A 17,663-nucleotide genomic window follows, 5' to 3' on the forward strand; every position below is an offset into this window, starting at 1 on the left:
AATCTCTATTTTCAAAACTCGTTCCTAAAGTTTCACATAATTGTTCGGCGGGGAGTCTTCACTTTGAGTATCGGAAGAGACTGAGCGTACATATGACCGAGTCGCTTATTAGATCGTGCTCTATCGAAAACAACAGCCCAGAATTGCTTTCCGCACGCTGTAAAAGTTCACGGTCCTTGAACGCTCCCCATGACTCTGGCTTACCGTCCGATTTCGGTGTACACGTAATGAGAGGATGTATTCGCTTACGCGTCTCGAGTGGCCGTTCAATCGACTCAGCTCAACTCTCTCAGCATAATGTACGCACGCATGCTTATATACATATAAGACCCACTTTCTCTGGCTCTCATAGTACTGCGCTTGCGTTCTCTTGCCGTGGAGCCAGCACGAATTGGAGCGTCGGGCTGGGGAGACTGCAATTTGATACGGGCGCAACCAGCGAGTAACGATCAGGTAATGCGCATAAGCCACGACGAATATGCATTCTCGAGAAGCCCGCTGACCGGAGCCACCGACGGACTGCTCGGTTTGGCTGCTGGCACGCTTATCTTATAAGCGTTCCCGACGCTCCACTGTAATGCTGCAGCCGCGGCAGGCGAAATTGTATCTGGGACCCGGTCACGACTCGACTTAACGGCGTCTCCGAGTGATTAATGATCATATGTGCCGGTGATGAAAGGTGGCGATACCTGGGTAGCCGCGTAGCCGCCTAGACAGCAGTGCCGCCGCTTAAGTGGTTACTTTTCAATGCTTGTCTACTCAGGGCATTCAGATTTCTTTTTTTGTCCACGCCAGTGGCAGTTGTGTGCATTTAATGCTGTAAAGGGGTCGTCCCGAATGAATGGTTGGGAGGCCGGGCTATGAAATATTGACGGGCCCGTAATCAGTGAAATTTGAGACACCGGAATGTCGGGAGCTGAACCGCGGATAGTTAATGCTGTGAAGTTGCGCGGCCGTGGAATTCATTAAACTCATCGCGCCTGAGATCGAATAAGGTGTGGCGATGCGCTGTCGTCGAGAGGACAGAGCGTAAGCGTCGTTCTGAGCAGCGCCCGTTCATTTACATAATAGTAATCAATGGTGTGTCTTGGGATATGCATATATGATTGGGTGCGTCCGGAAAGACCAGATTCACTCCCTGAAGTCGTGCCGCTCTGCAAGTCGGTCTGGGTGAATGCGCGCTAATTCCTACGAAATTTCATCTTTTCGATGCAAAATGCTCATTTTCTAAGGTTTTTCATCTCACGCTTACCCCCCTACTCTAGTATTCTATATTTGCCCGTCCAAACTGGGAAAAATTCCACGTGGAACATTGGAATAATCGAAATAAGAAGGTGACATAATCAGATGTGTCCCTTTTCAACCAAAGCTGGAAATCACTTACCTTGACGGTTTTTCAACAACCGAAGCTTAATAGGAAATCTTTCATGACAAGTCCTCAGCCGCAATTTCCGACTCTGAAGATTGTACACCTAGGCGATGTCAGGTGCAGATATTCATTCGCGTCAATTCAATAGAAAGATATTGTGCAGTTTTCGTTATTCTCGAAACCAGTGGCTTAAACTTGACTTCAATATTAGTGTGGTATTCGCTTTGTGTTGAAGAAGCGTAGCTTTGTGTCTTGTTACAATGTCAAGGTAAACTGATTGATACAAGCGCAAACATTGTCAAGCTCCCAGCAAACAGTGCTGTCGAAAAACCGAGACACTGAAGAAATTCAAAAGTGGCGTCAGAAAAACAGGCGAGACGAAAGGAATGTTGTGTTGCAGAGAGCATAAAGGAGCAGACACGTTCAAAGAAAACGAGTTCAACGAACACCACTCCGTCTCAGTCAGACTACAATGCCTGTCTCGAGACGAAACACTTTTTGACACAATGCATGCAGAACGGATCGAGATTCAGTCTCTTAACTACCTTAGTCTGGCTGCCGAAAAACACGCTGGGGTGAATGCGAACATCTCGAAAACTCACAGTCACCAGGGGGAAGTTCTCCTTCGATAAGTGTTTCGCGTTTTAGTCTAATTGAGTAGAATCTTATTCAAGACACTTAGAATAAAATGATGAGACTATATATACGAACGAGTGCGGAATATGTATAACGCGAACGAAGCGAAATCTCTCAGAAAGCGGTTTTCTTAGCGGTGCTATGTAGCATGGACAACGACAGCGCATGGCTTCGCAATGATGGTGATATGCAGAGCGACAGCGAACAAAGCAAGGGCCACTAGCGATGAATACGTGCTGTTATGTTCTCCCCTTATTTCCACTCTCTTGAGATATGCGTACGTCCGCACATAGAATGAAGCCCGCTTTTTGAATTCGCGAAGCCGAACACTTCCCTGCCTAATACCCCCGCGCTCCGTTTCTGTCGCTATGCCTTGCATATAACATCGTCTCGGGGCTTCTTCGACGGGCCCGGCAGTACCCTTCGCCAGCGCGTCGAAGTCGCTGCACCGCGAAGAGCTCGCGCAGTGCGCTCGACGGGCGCGCTTATCGAAGCCGCATCGTCGCGCCCTGCACTCTTTCCGCCACGCGCACGCCCGCCAAGAGCGCCCTCCTTCTCCCGCTGGGCCGCTCGCCTATGTCGCCGCTGCCATGCTAACCTTAACCCTGAAGAGTCGCTTTCTCCTTTCTGCTCCGGGATAACGGCCCGCATAGAAGAGAGGGTGGCATAGCGAGAGCGATGCGAGAGGGAGAGAGAGTTGCCGGCGTGTACAGCCTCTCGCGGCGTTCTTGCCGCCTCTTCTCTTCCTCTCTTCTTCTTCTTGGCTGCCTCTCACCACCAGCGCCGGTGCGCACACCTCTTTCCTCCTCGCCTCTTTCCTTCCGGCCCTCCAGTCTTTCCGGCTGGAAAGACCCCTTTCACAGCACAGCGGCCACACGTTAAACAACACCGAGCCGCACCGGCGAACCAGCCACAGTCGGAGGCCAAGAGCAGACGCGGACGGGTTGCCCCTTCCTATATATGCCTCCTGGGGGATCAACCAGCACAAGCACGGCAGCCTACGGTAGCGAAGAGCACCCGGACCACCGGTCCTCCTGACACGGCTCCCCGATTTCTCCCACGCATCTCGGCCAGAAGCGATTCTTCGACGGGACAGCGAGCAAGCAGGCCGCTCTTTGCATCCTCTGCGGTCCCCCGACATCGACGTCTCTATTATTCCCCTGACTCGCGCCAGTGGTGATCTGCATTTCGCCGAGCGGAATTGGACGCCGCCGCAGTTTGTGACCGTACGGATCCACAGCCAGGGACACTTGTTCTTCTAGTGAGACCAAAACGCTAAAGCCCCTGCCAAGATGTACCTCAGGTGTAAGTACAAATTTTGTTTTGTTTCTTTGGTTCTGTTATGTTGTGTTGGACTTGTGTTCACTTTGTGTTGTGTTCGACCCCAGTGTTCCCTTGCCAGTTTTCTCACGATGTTAGTTTCGGTTTGCATTTTAGTCCCTTTTTTTTTAATCTGGATTCGATTGATCTTTAAACCGAAGTGCTGAAATTTTGCAATATTTGCCCAGTTTATGAATTAAGTATTATTAAATCGATTCCTGACTGAATCTGAAGCTAGGCTGCGAACCTTGCTGCGCAGGCAACAACTTCATCTCCAACGACCGCCATTCGTCTTACCGTTGTTTGGGACGGGAGCGGCATTATATAATTTTCAAGTCGCACCCCTCGGCTCCTTAGTCTCCATAAAACTCTATGTCGCCTTTTTATTCCCTGTATGTTTCACGGTATACCGTCCCAAGCACCTGGCACGCACCCACGTGGATGGTTGGCCCTGACGACGGTGAAAATCAAGTTTCGGTATCAGATTTCGCGGTGCCGGCTCCTTTTATTCATTTTTGCTTCTTTTTTTTCTACATAGTTCACCCGCTTTTCGAGCACTTCTTCTTGAACCCGGATCTGTTTACGCCTTGGCCTTTTTTTCCTTTTCTCTATCGAGGCGCGTTGACCTAATCTGTCCGCCGATAGAAACTTCGCTCGTACTGCTCAGCCGCGGCACGTTTATCGGCGCCGCAGTGTCTTCCCTTCGGTCCGGTGTTTGGCGACCTTGCGGCAATAAAAGTTGAGAAAAAGGAGAGGATCCAGCCTTGAACGAATGCGGCGGATCGATATTACAAGTTACAAACGTCTCGGAGCGTCTCAATGACGTTCGAAGCTCCCGCGATTTTTTTTTTTTTCGCCAATAGCTTGTTCTCGCGCAGTCAGATAAGGGACGAGCGTAAAAGCTCGCCGAGTTGCGCGTGTGTGTGCTTCGGTCGTCTGCTTGTGTGTTTGAGAGCGGCTGGAATGCGGAGACGTGCTACGCCCGGCGTCGATATCGGTGTCCTCCTCGTCGGATGCTGCGGCGAGTACGGGTGCCAGTTAGTTTGCATGCCACTGGAAAACGTATCTCTATTGCCCCGTGACCTTTTCGTGCCATTGCTACACGCGGGACTACGCTGCCGGTTGCGCCTTTGCCAAGTTTCGGAGGCGGATTGGGGAGACTCGCGTCTCTGACAGGATTAGCACTGACGCGGAAAGGATTTCGCGTGCAGCGTTTGCAGTCCGCTGCCGGCGTTGCGCATTGACTACCGGGTGAAGGACGTACGGACGAAGCGTTCAGCGATGTTCGGTGCATTCAAGAGGTGTTTCGTTTTGGTAGCTTGAGATGTTTTCAGAAACGAACTCGTTTTCGAAAGCTCGTTTTTGTGCCATTAACAAGGAAATAACAACAACAAAAAGGGCAATGCCTAAGACACATCCCTCAAATGAGCCCGTCCAAAGTTTCTGAACCGGTATAGGACACGAGTTTTGAAATATGTGCACTTTCCTTCGAGTGCAAGCAGTGGAGAGATCCTTCTCTCGCGTTTGGGCGTCATTGTTCCGCCTGAATCGATTCCTTCTGAGTGCTTGCGGTGCTCGCTGTTGTTCCAGCGAGAAAAAAAAGACACTCTGATTAATTATTCTGTGGCCCTGATCCTTACAAAATTTTTAGCCAGCACAAGTAGTCTCAAAGAAAAAATATAGCGTGCGAGTGTCAACGATGCTCCGTGACTGAGTAATTACGCTTCGTTGCATAGCGCGCTACAACTACAGCAAAGCCCTCTTTACACCGCTAGGAGCAACATATCACGTTTGGCAGGGCGGTTTCCGTCCACGTTTTCGGAGTTCTCCATTTGTAAAGAGAGATTTGAATTCTTCCATATTTTGTAGCTCCATTTTTGTAGCTGTCCCGTCTGTGTGTTATGAGACCAAAAGAATTTCTTGGTAGTTCTTCATAACGATCACGGGCCATCACAAATACATTGGGTGACCTTTACGGGTGTCTCGGCGCTAAGATGAAAATCGTAGAAGTAGCTCATGCATTCGCTATGGAAGAAGCGCTGCTATGCACAGTTTAGGTACTTAGTACTTTACATGTAAATTTTGGTCTTGCGCATACTGTTGCAAAAAAAAAATATAGAAAAGGAGAAGGACCTATGAGGACATCGTGCGCTCCGACTGAATGCGCGCGCTTTAGCATGTACAGTGAGAAAGTGCAGCAATTTTATTCGTCGGCCACTAAACTGACGTCGCTAATGTTGGTTAACCAACTGCATAGAGGCCAAGCTTTAACCACTTCGTCATTTGCTGTTGATTTACTCTTGCTGTTTTTGCACGGGTTCTACAGATTCTATATCTTGTTGCACACACGCAGATTTGCTGCTTAGAAGCGGTATTTGCTGGTTATTATACCGTTGTGTCATTGGTATAAAGGGAAATAGAATGGCTGGTCGGAGCAGCAAAAGGAAAACACCATCGTTGCTAATTCGTAGGTTGTCCTCGTTTTTAGGAACCAACGGGAAACATTTTGCGGGCCTCACCTCTGCTTCTGCTTTGGGGTTATTACGAGCGAATAGGAGAGCAGCTCTTAGCTAGCCGGTAACAGTACACACGCAGTTTGCACAACTTTCGGTACGTGCGCTCACAGATAGCTGCCAAGTTTCTCGCTGGAAACTCACGGCCCTTCCCACCAGCTGAAGCTAGACTTGCCCGCTGAAAACGCTCGCCGTCCTCCGTTCTTAAATAAGCCCCATAAATAAATTCAAAGGAGCAAATGATGAGTTAAAATTAAAGACAGAATGGAAGGCGTTGTTGCACAGCTGACTGCGTTGTAGTCCGCGAGCATCGATAGGGGAAAAAAAGAACACACTCAGAAAGGAAAGAAGCTCGATCGAAGGTGACCGGCCGGCTACATCCTTTCTCCACATTCCCCCTCCTGGCTTCAGTAGCAGGAGCCGCTCGTTCGTTCGCATCGGCGGCTGGCCAGCGCCGAGAATTCGCCGCCGGCGCCATCACCGCATCTTCGCACTTTCTTTACATTGCTTTTCTTTGCGGAAAAAGAAAACATAGAGAGAAAAACTTCCTCCAGCTGGCCAAGGTCCGCTCTCCTTGCCTTCATTGCTTCTGCGCCGCGATGCCAATCTCCCGTGAGGCCACGCTGCTGCTGCCGCTGCTTCAGGCGACCGCGTACACTGTGACGCCCGCGCAAGACGACTGCGAATACCCGCTGTCCCTGCATGCGAGGAGACCGCGACCACGCTTAGTACCCAGCGCGACGCTGCGCAGCACCCGACTAAGCAGCAGCAGAGGCAGCCGTCCTGTTGGCAGTCGGCTGTAAGGGCGCTCGTCGCGCTGAATTCGTAACAAGCGGAGTAGCGCGCGCGCGGCCTTACCCTTTATTTACTTTTTCTTTGCCTTCCCTCTCTCTCTCTCTCTTCCCTCTCTCGTTTCATGCCCTTTCTCCTGAGAGAAAAATGCGTTCCACTACCACACCATCACCGCGGCAAGAAGCTGCGGGCATTTCGGCGTGCTCTGTTGTACGGGTGTTGCGCACGCTATAGCTGCATCACCGTTACGTATAGTAGAGCTCGGACGGCATTTTACGTGGTCCTAACAAAAGTTCCCGTGTGTGTGCGTGTGTGTCCGTAGCAGTACTTCGAGGATAATGGCGCATCGGCGCTTGTGATCGAAGTGCGTTGAACAAGATACGGGTTGAAGGGTGTGTTTTGCTCGAGTAAATGAATAGAAGTGCGATCCGGTGTTGCGCAGTCGGGAAGCACTGGCATCACGCCCTGCGAGTGCACTGCTAATGCTGTTTACCTCCCCTGTATGTATAATTATGTTTGGCGCTCGCATGCATCGTACTGGTCTCTTCGCGGGATTCACGCGTCGGGATTTACCGCAGCTTCCGACCGGCCGACGGCGCGGGACGCACGCACACTCCTGCGGATCGGCCCTGAAATCCGGGTGGGGCGCTGGTATTCGCATTCAGTCAGCTGCGGACGTACGCGCCGGCATGCGCAATGACGCGCGCATGCGATATGCGCAGTAGAAGAAGCCGCGTGCGTGGTGTATAGTATGCGCTGGGCCCCGCTGCATGTACAGAGAGCTGGGCGTACGGGTGCTTTTCTCGTAATATGCCCTCAGCGTACGGGCTATAAATCGCTTGAAATTTTCCTCCGCTCTGTTTGAGATGTTGGCTTCTGCGGTAGCAGTGATCTTCTTCATTTTAGTTTTTGAGATGGCACGAGTAGAAGAAAGAAAAAAAGCCCAGTCACGATCCAATGTCTTAATATGCCGCTTCGCAGCGATCTTACAAGCCCGTTTCTGGCCATGGAAGACGTGTATACCATGCCAATCACCAGTTTGAGTGAAATACGCGAAAAATAAACGATATCAAACAAGCTCTACCGCCCATGGCGTATAAGCGGGGAGCGCCCAAACCGGTTGGGATCATTTCAGCAGCGAGAAATAACAACGCAGTGTGGCTTTGCTTGAACGATGAACCGGTGTTCGTTTCGCTAATATCGCTTCTTTTAAAAGGATTTTGCTTTTACGCTAAATCATGCCCACGAGCCATGATTTTGAAGCCTAACAACAAGAAAGCATTACAAGCAGTGTGCGCACACACGCACGCGCGCGACAAGCTGTTGTCCTACTCCTCTCCCATCCTTCTGTCATTCGCTTTACAGATATCTCTCTCCAAACTTTCTTCCGTGACTGATGTATTTCGCAGTGTCGCATTGTCCAAATGAAAGACAACGCTATTTTAAGACCCAGCCAACCGCCATTACTCAGAGATTGGAGCCGGGCTAATTAAACGCGCCCTCGAGTCAGCATCTTCGTACGTCCTTTCTCCGAACCGATTTCTTAACCCAACATTAACGCGGTTTATGCATGCAAAATAGCGCCGCTACCGCAAAGACACACCTATCCGCTGCAATACTTGTTGCGCCACGGTAGCCCAAACACACACACGCTGCAACCTGTACCGCGTGGCGCCGAGAAGTGGCTTCCCCGCGGCGCCCACACGTCGGTCACAAAAGGCGAAGGCAAGCGGCGCCTTGATGGACAGCGATAGGGGGCCCGGGGAGCGGCTGCTCCGCTCAACATAACTCCCGAAGTGGCAACGCCGAAGAGCGCGCTGTGGGTGTCTCTCTGCTCGCTCTGGGCGTCGGGAGCTCGCCATACTTTTGTAGGGCGTGTTTCCGGGCAGCCCGGCACTTAACCTTGGCTCCCTGCGGCGTTGCGAGTGGCGGCAACGCTGTCACCGACAAAGCGGGACTTGCTCTTCCGCTGGCCACTCACTCGGCGGTCACGGGCGGCTAGCGCCGCAGGCTAACGGGACGAGCCGGCGCGCGCAGCTTACGTTTTGGTTGCGTTTGCCTTTAGTTCTTGTGTACGCTTCCCTCGCAAAGCTTAGGCTTTGTAACGCTCCTTGAACAGCGGTGCGCGTGCGCAGATTTCACGTAGCAGCGGCCGGTGCGCTGTGGGAAAGCACTCTCGCAGGGGGAGCTATCCAGATAAGATATGCGGTATCAGACGGAGACAGCAGAGAGGAAGGAATGAGAGGAGGCTAACATGTAGAGGGTCTGGCTTTATGCTCTGTGCTGAGGGAAAAGAAAGAGCAGATAAAAAGAAGACGGAGTGAAGAGGGAAGAGGTAGAGTAGTTCGCTCAGGGGAGGAGGAGGAGGTTGCGAGCGAAGAAAAAAAAATCAATGACTGTCTCAATTTGGGCGGACGCCTGAACTGTGCAGTCAGGGATGGGAACGAAGTGAGTAAAAGGGGGAAGGAGGAAGAACTGCAGGTGCATCCTTGCACCGAAGGAAGCCAACGAAAGCTGGGATGCTCTTGCACGTTTCTTTTTCTCTTTGTTTCCTTTTTTGTTTCTTTGCGGAGGGGTCACCGGAAGCAATTTTAGGGCGCACTCTACCAGCACACAAAGCCCAATAGACGACTTCAAGTTCCCAGTTCCCTGCCCAGTGAGGGAAATACGAAACAGAGAAACGAATAAAGAAAAAGGGCGGGGAAAACAGCAGACTGAATCATTACGGAATGCGTGCCTCGCGTGGAGTCAGTAGGATGTACCGCAACAGCCGCTTCCTTGTCCGGGAGACAAGTGACTTCAACGAAATGAATGAGACTCACGGATCCCCACATTTAATTGCGTCGGCAGTGCAGCGGCGTTTTCTATTGTCAAGCGAATCAAAAATGAGAACTGCGACTCAAAACGAGCTTCGCGGTACTCGGTCATTTCCTCCTTCCTCGGAGAGCGCCTCACTCACTGAACTCTCGGAGACGTCACGCCGCAGCAGGCGGGGATGTGAGCTGCGCTTTTTCCCACTCTTCGTGGGCCGTGGAACGCGCGACAAAGCCAGGGCTCCGCTAACCAAGGCGCCAGCTCTCACCCGCTGCGCTTCAAACCGCCGCGAGCAGTTCGCTTCGCTTGGCGCTTCTTGGTTGTCGCGTTCCCCTTGCAGCAGCTCCTCGATGGTGTGGACCCTTCTCCGTCTCATTGTTGTCGCCAGAGGAAGGATGAGGGAGGGTGGGTTGCGGATTGCCTCAGCAACGGAACGAAGCGGCGAAAACCGCTGCCTTTGTGAAAACCGTCCCCGTGTCAGCTCGTTTTGCTCGAGAACTCTTTTGTAGCTTTCTGTTCTTGCTGGCAGACGGTTTCGCTGAACTCATCGCTCAGATGCGCGCTTTTGTTGACGCTTGGTATGCAGTCTGCTCACCTGCGTCCTTTGAGAGCGTTTACTTATTTTTTTTTCTCAGTCACGGTTCAACGACTCCCTGGTCAGCATAATGGGGACCCGACCGACTAACCAGTGGGTTAGCGAAGGGGTTGAAAACTTTCTACGCTCAATCACGGGTGTCGGACCGAGCAGTACCCACTTTACCTGTCAAAGGAATGTTCGGCAAGTCCTTTGTACAGTACTCGTTAAGCAGAAAGCAGTACTGGTGTACAGGTACCGTGTCAATCGGACGGATTTGGAATCTAGCTGGGAAGCATTGATAATAATAAAAAAAAACATGACTAGCTTACAGCTCACAGTTGTATTTTTATAGCTCGTATTTTGGTCTCTAGTTAGCCTGGTTTCTTCCGCCGCACCCTTTTATTTCACGGCAGATGTACGGAGGAGCAGGTGGGGATTATTAGCGGAACGAACATGTCACCAGGTAAACAACGCTCTACAATCAATGATGCATGAGAAGTGTTCTTTCTGTTCAAGTAAACAACCGTTTCGAAATCACTCGTCGACCCATTAATCTCAACGTCCAATTCAGATACCTCGAAAGCCCTCCCATGCTACTAAGCATACTCGTTCTCGCACGGTTGTCCCCGTATGAAGTTCACTCACATTTAACAACCTAGGTCGCTCCTCCTTCGCGTCCTTGTCTTACCCCTCACCTAACGTAACGCGCACGCCTGGAGTCCGTCGGCTTTAATCATACCCCTGCTTATCAGCGCCGGAAATTCCCTCCGTTCAGGGTCTTCCTGGTTACGAGACTGGCGTAAGTAACGGTCACCATTAACGCATAAGAAACGCAACAAGCCTGACACGAGTCACGATAGATGGCGGAAGTGACGAAATAACGAAGGGTTGGCGGAGAAATAAGAAAAAGAGAAACACGGTGTGCGACAACAGCGCCGCGGCGGGGGCACCTCGCAGCAGCGACAGCATCAGCGCTTATTTGTCTTGCGAGGAGGCCATTGGCGCGACGGCCAAGTCGAAAGAACGAGGAGCAACGGCGCTCCCACCCGCCTCTTTAGCGACTGCTAATGACGAGCGAGCCGCTCCGTCGTTGGCATGCGTCGCCGCGAGGGGCGCACTGCCGCTGCCCCGTGCCGGAGAACTCGCCTACGCTACTCGACGCTCTGCCTCTCTAGTGCTGTGCAGCGCTGCAGAGGCGAGAGCTGGCGTCGTTAGGTAACCAGAGGCCGAAGACGCGGGAAAAGCGTTTGGGCGTAAAGGCGATTCTCAATCGGTTTCCTATCTGTTCGTTTACCAACCGCGTTAGCGAACAATGCGATAGGCCGGCTGCTTGCCTAACAGCTTCTATTCGAGAGCACCTTTAGGAACTTGAATTGTTTGTGGTTAGCTGACACTGCTTCTTCGCGCCTTTTCATGAAGGGTTCAAGAGCCTTCGCCCTGTTTGACAATGGACCCCGCGCACATGGGAGAGTTCGTGTTGGCCTTCTATGCGGGAAGGTACAGTTTGGTGACTGGACTTCCTTCTCCAACTGAAAACTGTGGTGCGCTATGGAACACATATTGCTTGCAAAGCCCACCAGAGCCCAGTCTGTTAAGGACCACCACGGGGTTTCCACATTCCAAAAGCAGCGTGCATCGTGAGTTGTGACAAGGTGTACACCTTCCGTGACGCTGCACCGTTCTTGTGAGGCGGGCGGAGAAATATCGGCGCCTAGTGTCCAGGCGACACCCGTGCGGAGGCAAGGTCGGCGGCAAGAGCTTTCGCGGAGAGGTATCCAGGATGCCGGAGCTCGCTCGTGTGCGTATGTGTCGAGGGGGGGGGGGGGGGGTTGCGCAACCGTCTCCCTCTCAAGACTGCGCCCGCGCGGAGAACGACGACTCGCGACCGCCTCGTGTCGCGTTAGTCAGTTTGTCACGAACTGCCATCGGCAGCTCGGCGCGTGCCGGGGCGTGCCATTCTTGGGGACTTGGCAGCTTGCTCCCGCGACCTGTCATAACCGGGAAGGAAGAAGGAAGGCAGCGCAACGGTGAACGAAGGAAAAGGGGCGTTGTTAAATGTGACATCCGCTTTTCTCTTGTTAGCGTGAGGAGGTGACGTCGTGTTAATGGGCGCGTCGCTTTTCACGGTTCTTCCCCTTTCCGTTGTAGGTCTCTCAAGCTGTCGCGCGCGGAGACTTCCTCCTTGTTTACCAAGGATACTTGTACGCGTATTTAATCACTTAAATAACACTCAGGCGAGCGTGGTGCATTGTTCTGCGCGAGCGCCATACGATGAAGATACACCGTTCTCCCGGCGACTTTTCAGTATTACTGATAAAACAGCTCGTTCGTGAATTCGCCAGTTCAATTCGAATGAGGATAATAGCGATTCGAGATCAGTTGAGTAGTTATTGATTACATTAAGGCCTAGCTATCCGTCTTTATGTACAGTATATGCTCGACCTCCGGATTACGCAGTGATTTGCCTCCAAACGACATGGAAAGCTGCACCACTCAGCCATCGCAAGTGCTACTTTGAGTGATGGTAAGACCTGGCTCGTTTAGAAAGAAAAGCCATCGATATGCGCTTAACGTCGCCCGTTCGTAAAGCAATCACTCAGAGTCGACGGCTTTTCTGCAAGCGCGTCCCGCGAACACGATAGGCCAGTTTACCTAAGAAACGAGAGGGGAACACACGGGGCGCGGCAACCTCTTGGCTTTGCACGCTGAAACGCTCCCTCATTCACCGGAAAGCCTTCAACTAGTAGATTTATATTTTTTTTTCCCCCCTCTATGTGAGGCATCGTCCAGGAAGTGCAATGTTTGCACAATTCTGGATTGGCAATGCACCAGGGTGTACGCCCCCTTTCAATTACTGGACATAAAAGATTGTGGCGCCGAAAAAGATTGAGAGAGAAAGGATAATTACACAGAAAGCCGATCCTCGAAGAGCAGCGGGGTGGCACGAAAAAGCATAGAAATAAAGACAACTAAAAATAAGTTTCCTGCGGCTTGGCCACGGAACAGGGAAGCGTTCAACAGCGAACGTTTTCACGCTTCCATCGTGGGGTGAAAGCGCGTAATCCGCTTATTGCAGGGGCGCGATGATGTGGTGCTTGGAAGCCTTTTCACGACTCAAAAGACGGGGCTATAGCTTCAGGCACGGTCGATGCGCGCCAAAAAGGAGGGAAATAGACGGCCCGCGCGCACTTCCGTTTATTTTTGACAGGCCGCAATTGAGACCGCGTGCTCTCCTCGCGCGAGGCACCCAGAAGTGCAGCGTCGGCTGCGGCAACGGCGGCTACTTGGCGGCGGGACCTTCACGCGCAACAGGATCCTTTGTGTGTGCGTGTGTAATTCAGGCTTTGCCTACTGGAGGCCGCCGTCTCTACGGGACTGGGCGCCGTTCTCGGCAGCGCTCTCTTATGTAATGCCCGGTAATCGAAAAGAGACAGAGGCACACCCCGAGGGGGTCCGGCGAGATTGATGCCGGTCTGCAGCGCAGTATATGCACGCGTGAGAGCACACACTGTGCTCTATCTTTGCAGCCGAGGTCGGCTTCCAAGGTTCTTTAGGCGTGCATAGGTTTGCGGAGTCTGGCTCTAGCCATATAGGCGTTTGTGGAAAAAGGGTTTTATTTTGAAAATGTGTGGAGCGGTTCCCAAATACTCGACCAAAGGGTCTATACGCCAGAGCGTAGCGCCGTCATTGTCGACAGCGCTGGTGGCGCCATCTATTGCAGGCTGTATAAAACGCTCTGGCCTGCCTATGCAAACAGTGTGCCGAGAAACATTCTCTGAACTCCCAGATTAGGGGTTTCGCAATCTGAAGCCACTTTTGTTTTCTATCGCATATAACAGACAGCGCACTCACTTTTAAATTTATAAATAGCTATATATAGCTAAATCTCGAACCTGTGCTCGGTCACATTGTTCTGCTTAGTGCGCCAGGAGCATGTGTCCTTTTAGCCTGCATACTTCCATGGGATAGTGATAGCCAAACAGTCATTTAACTGACATAAGTTTCGTCTGACTGACATAAGTCACTGGACTGACCCAAGTTTCGCGCCGTTTCACATAGAGGAGTACGGGTCATAAACCGATCGCTTTCCAAAGGTGGGACCACCGAAAGCGGAAGTGGACACAGCAGCCATTGTGGTCTGTAGAGCGTGGTTTCAGAGAACAGCGGTTTATACGCTGGGCCTGCCCTGTCCCTTTAATGAGCACCCTTTCTCTTGTGTTACAAAACAGCTCTTTCCCTCTAGTAATCTTGATACCAGTTGCGTCAGAACGCCTGATAGCGGCTCATTCGAGCGGGAAACAGCCGACCTTTGTCTCTCGCGTGAGTGATTATTTGCTTACGCAGTGCCCGTATAAGAGTCGGTGCCTGGGAACCCGGAAAAGGACATCGCGCCGAGCCTGTTGGGGGTTGGGGGGGCACCTTGACCAGCGGTGTAGGGCGGGCGGGGGCTGGCGTCCTTCGGCCTGCCTTGCATATCCGGCAAGTATTATATGGTCGAGACTGGGTCTTTTCTGGCTCGCTGTGCACTCGCTACACACACGCTTGCTCGCAACGTGGAGACGCAGGCTATATTTAACGTGTTCGTAGGCGCAGCCAGATATGTATCGACGGCTAGATTTAAGGTGACAAGCCGCATACACGGCTGAGTGGCACGCATAGCCCCGCGCACCGTCTTGGCTTGCCTGTTGGCTGGCTGCGCGGCGCTTAGCAGCAGGTGCAGAAACTTTGTCGTTCCCTTACCGCGCGCGGCGCAACCTTGCTCGTCCTGTTTGTTTTGCTTTCAGACGCTTTTGTTTTCTTTAGCTATGCGTTGTTGCTGGGTGCTCAGGCGAATTTCCGTCAGCGACTTGGGACGCTTTCAAAAATCGGCGCTTGCGCACACGGGGGCTTTGTACAGCTTTATGCGTGCTTCTTTGCCGTTATGCCGGCGGCGCTTGCCAGATGACAAGATAGCAGTAGAGTGGCTCCAACGTTTTCACCACCACCACCTCCTCCTCTGGCGCCATCTCGCGTGCTTCGTGCAACACGTATCTGCTCGAAGAATGCCGCTATCCGGTGATGCAACAAGGAGATACTTTCTTTTAGCCTCCTTTTCTTGTCTTTTTTTGCTTTTCTTTACTGCTGCCGAGAGGCAATCGGCCGACATCGGTGGTTGCGGTGGGAGATTATAATCGCCGCGTTCTATGTGCGACTTTTTCTTTTCTTTTGTGAGGGGCGCGATCAACGTTGCGTTCCGTTCTCTTTCGGTACTGAACTTTTTTCTTTCTCTTCGCGCTGTGCGCTGCTAACGCGCAGCGGAGGCTATGCGAACGCCTCGTGCCGCGGCCTCTGCGCTGAACACGTATTGCTAGCCTTCAGGAAAAAAAAGTGTTCTTTCGCTGCACACCGTTCACACGCTCAACGCACGACGTGCTTTGTTTATGAGCGTCATCGAGAAGATATCTGTATCTCGCGAGGTGTGTACAAATCACGATCCTTCCCAACATATGGCATGGCGCCTTTGGAGATCGACGCAATGCACCGAGGCGCAAGAGCGGCCGGGCCTGTGATATATTTCCATGTACGGCCTGATTCCACGATGTTCGCTCAGTCAATGAGTGAGACAGACAATCAACCATGCAGCCGTGTGGGCTTTGCTCAGGGCCATGAAGCCTGGTGGGAAAACGGATCCCGGAGCGCTTAGCTCATGAAGTTTCCCGTTCATATATAGTCTTGCTGAACAGTGTTGAAGGTCAGTCGGGGATATCTGCTTGTAGCCTGCAGGCCATCGAAGTCGACACCCTTCACGGCAGTGTTAGGCTCCTAATCCGCACGTTCGGCAGCGCTACATTACTTATGCGGACATTCTTCGGCAGTACTACACTGATTATCCGGAGATTCTTCGACTGTGTTACACTCCTTATCCGCACCTCTATGGCAGTGATACGCTTCTTATCCGCACCTTCTTGTACAGTGCTTCACTCTTTATCCGCACATTCTTGGGTAGTGCTACACTCCTTATCTGCACATTCATCGGCAGTGCTACACTCCTTATCTGCATCTTCTTCGGCAGTGCTATATATATACTCCTTATCTGTACTTTGTTCAGCAGTGTTATGCTCCTGATCCTCAGCCTCTGCTGCAATGCTGCGCTGCTATGTCGCCTATTCACCGATAGCACCGCGTGTCGGTAATCCCGATTAGCGAAAAGAACAGGGCTTCGCGCTTATCATCCGCTTTTCCTCGCAAGGGAATTTGTTCCGCCTCCGGCAATGACCATGAACCGCTTCCCTCTTCTTTTTTTTCTTTCATCATATCCTTCGTCTCATAGCCGCCATCTTGCAAATGGTGCGAGTTCGCGGGAGGTCTTCGATCGATCACAGTTTTCGCCGCCATCGCCCGTTCCTCATGCGACACCCATGCAGAGTGTGACGCATCCGCGGACCTAATGTAGAGGACGTACCCTATACTGCGCCGTACGCATGCAGCCTCTGCCGAAGTTAATGAGTCACGCTTCGTCGGTTACTTTCTCACCTCTTGGCCGCTAATCGGCTCGGCGGACAATGAACGCGGGCGTAGCCGTTATTCGACCAGAGTATTGAGGTTTTTGTGAGCGATGATCGCCCCGTCCATTAGTCGGGCTGGGCAGAAATCAGAGAGAGAAAAAAAGTGGTATGATGTTTATGCGGAACGCTCGGCTCTATCAGGTCACTCATCGTGGACGGGGAAATTATTATCGCCACATTTCTCGGTGGGCGCGCATGAGACTGTGGCATATATACATCGGGACGAAAGCTGACACGCAAGGTCGACCTTGGCACTCCGTATTCGCGGGTAACTGCCACATTAGCTCCGCGAGGAGAATCGAAGGGAATTACGACGCCTACTGAATACGATTGCATTGCGCGGATGTATTATGTAATCGCTTTGGCTCCTTACGCTGGGAATGCCGAAGCCGTGGCGCTTAATTAGATTGCCATGAAATTTTAGCTCCATACATGCGCTAGATCGCCGTTCTTTGTGTGTGTGTGTATATATGTGACAGTAAATGTATTCTACGATGTTCGTTAACCCTTTCTTTCTTGTTTTTGTAGTGATGAGGGGCGTTGCTTTGACGTGGATTTGGTGCGCGTTTATTGTGTGGGTAAAGAATGCATTTAATGAGGTTAGGCCAGCGATTAGTCCGGTGCGTTTTACAGAAAATGGTGCTCTTCAATGCGAGGGGAAACTATGCAGAGTAATATTTGCGCTGATTATCAATGTCGGAGAGAAGCGTGAGAACACAGGAAATTCAAACAATATCTTATAGAGCGGCGAGTTAATGCGGTGAACACGTACATTATACGTTAACCGTTCAAATGCAATAAACCGTGCATAGCCACACTACCCAGCATGTCTATAGGTTGTCGCTATTTTTGTTTATTTAAGTGTGCCCTTCGCCAGTGCGACAGAGGCTTTTTGAACGAGTCGGCTGGCGGACGAGTCCGAAGGACAAAAAAAAATAATGAAAACAAAAAAAAACGAGACAAGCATTCAAACAAAGTGCACAAGTAGCATGCGTATAGGTGCCCATGTTTTTTGGCAGCGGTTGGAATAGGCAGCGCTCCCGACGACGCTTTTAATAGCGCCATTAAGGCTAAATACCTTGTCACTTCTTCCTCGA

General features: G+C 51.6%; 1 protein-coding gene across 4 annotated transcripts in view; it reads left to right on the top strand.

The window, feature by feature from the left end:
* Positions 1–17,663, top strand: part of Tsp74F (Tetraspanin 74F) — a 339,549-nt gene that overhangs the window by 289,661 nt on the left and 32,225 nt on the right. The window contains exon 1 of one of the 4 annotated variants that reach the window (XM_089564379.1): positions 2,743–3,310. The exons of the other annotated variants lie outside the window; for them this stretch is intronic. Coding sequence (XP_089420505.1) covers positions 3,298–3,310 — 13 coding nt within the window. The 5' untranslated portion in view covers positions 2,743–3,297. Of the gene's footprint in view, positions 1–2,742; positions 3,311–17,663 lie in introns of those variants that run through there. 4 annotated transcript variants of the gene reach the window in all.

The sequence above is a fragment of the Amblyomma mixtum genome, chromosome 1 (assembly GCF_055824585.1).
Source record: "Amblyomma mixtum isolate Tamu chromosome 1, ASM5582458v1, whole genome shotgun sequence".
Classification (NCBI taxonomy): domain Eukaryota; kingdom Metazoa; phylum Arthropoda; class Arachnida; order Ixodida; family Ixodidae; genus Amblyomma; species Amblyomma mixtum.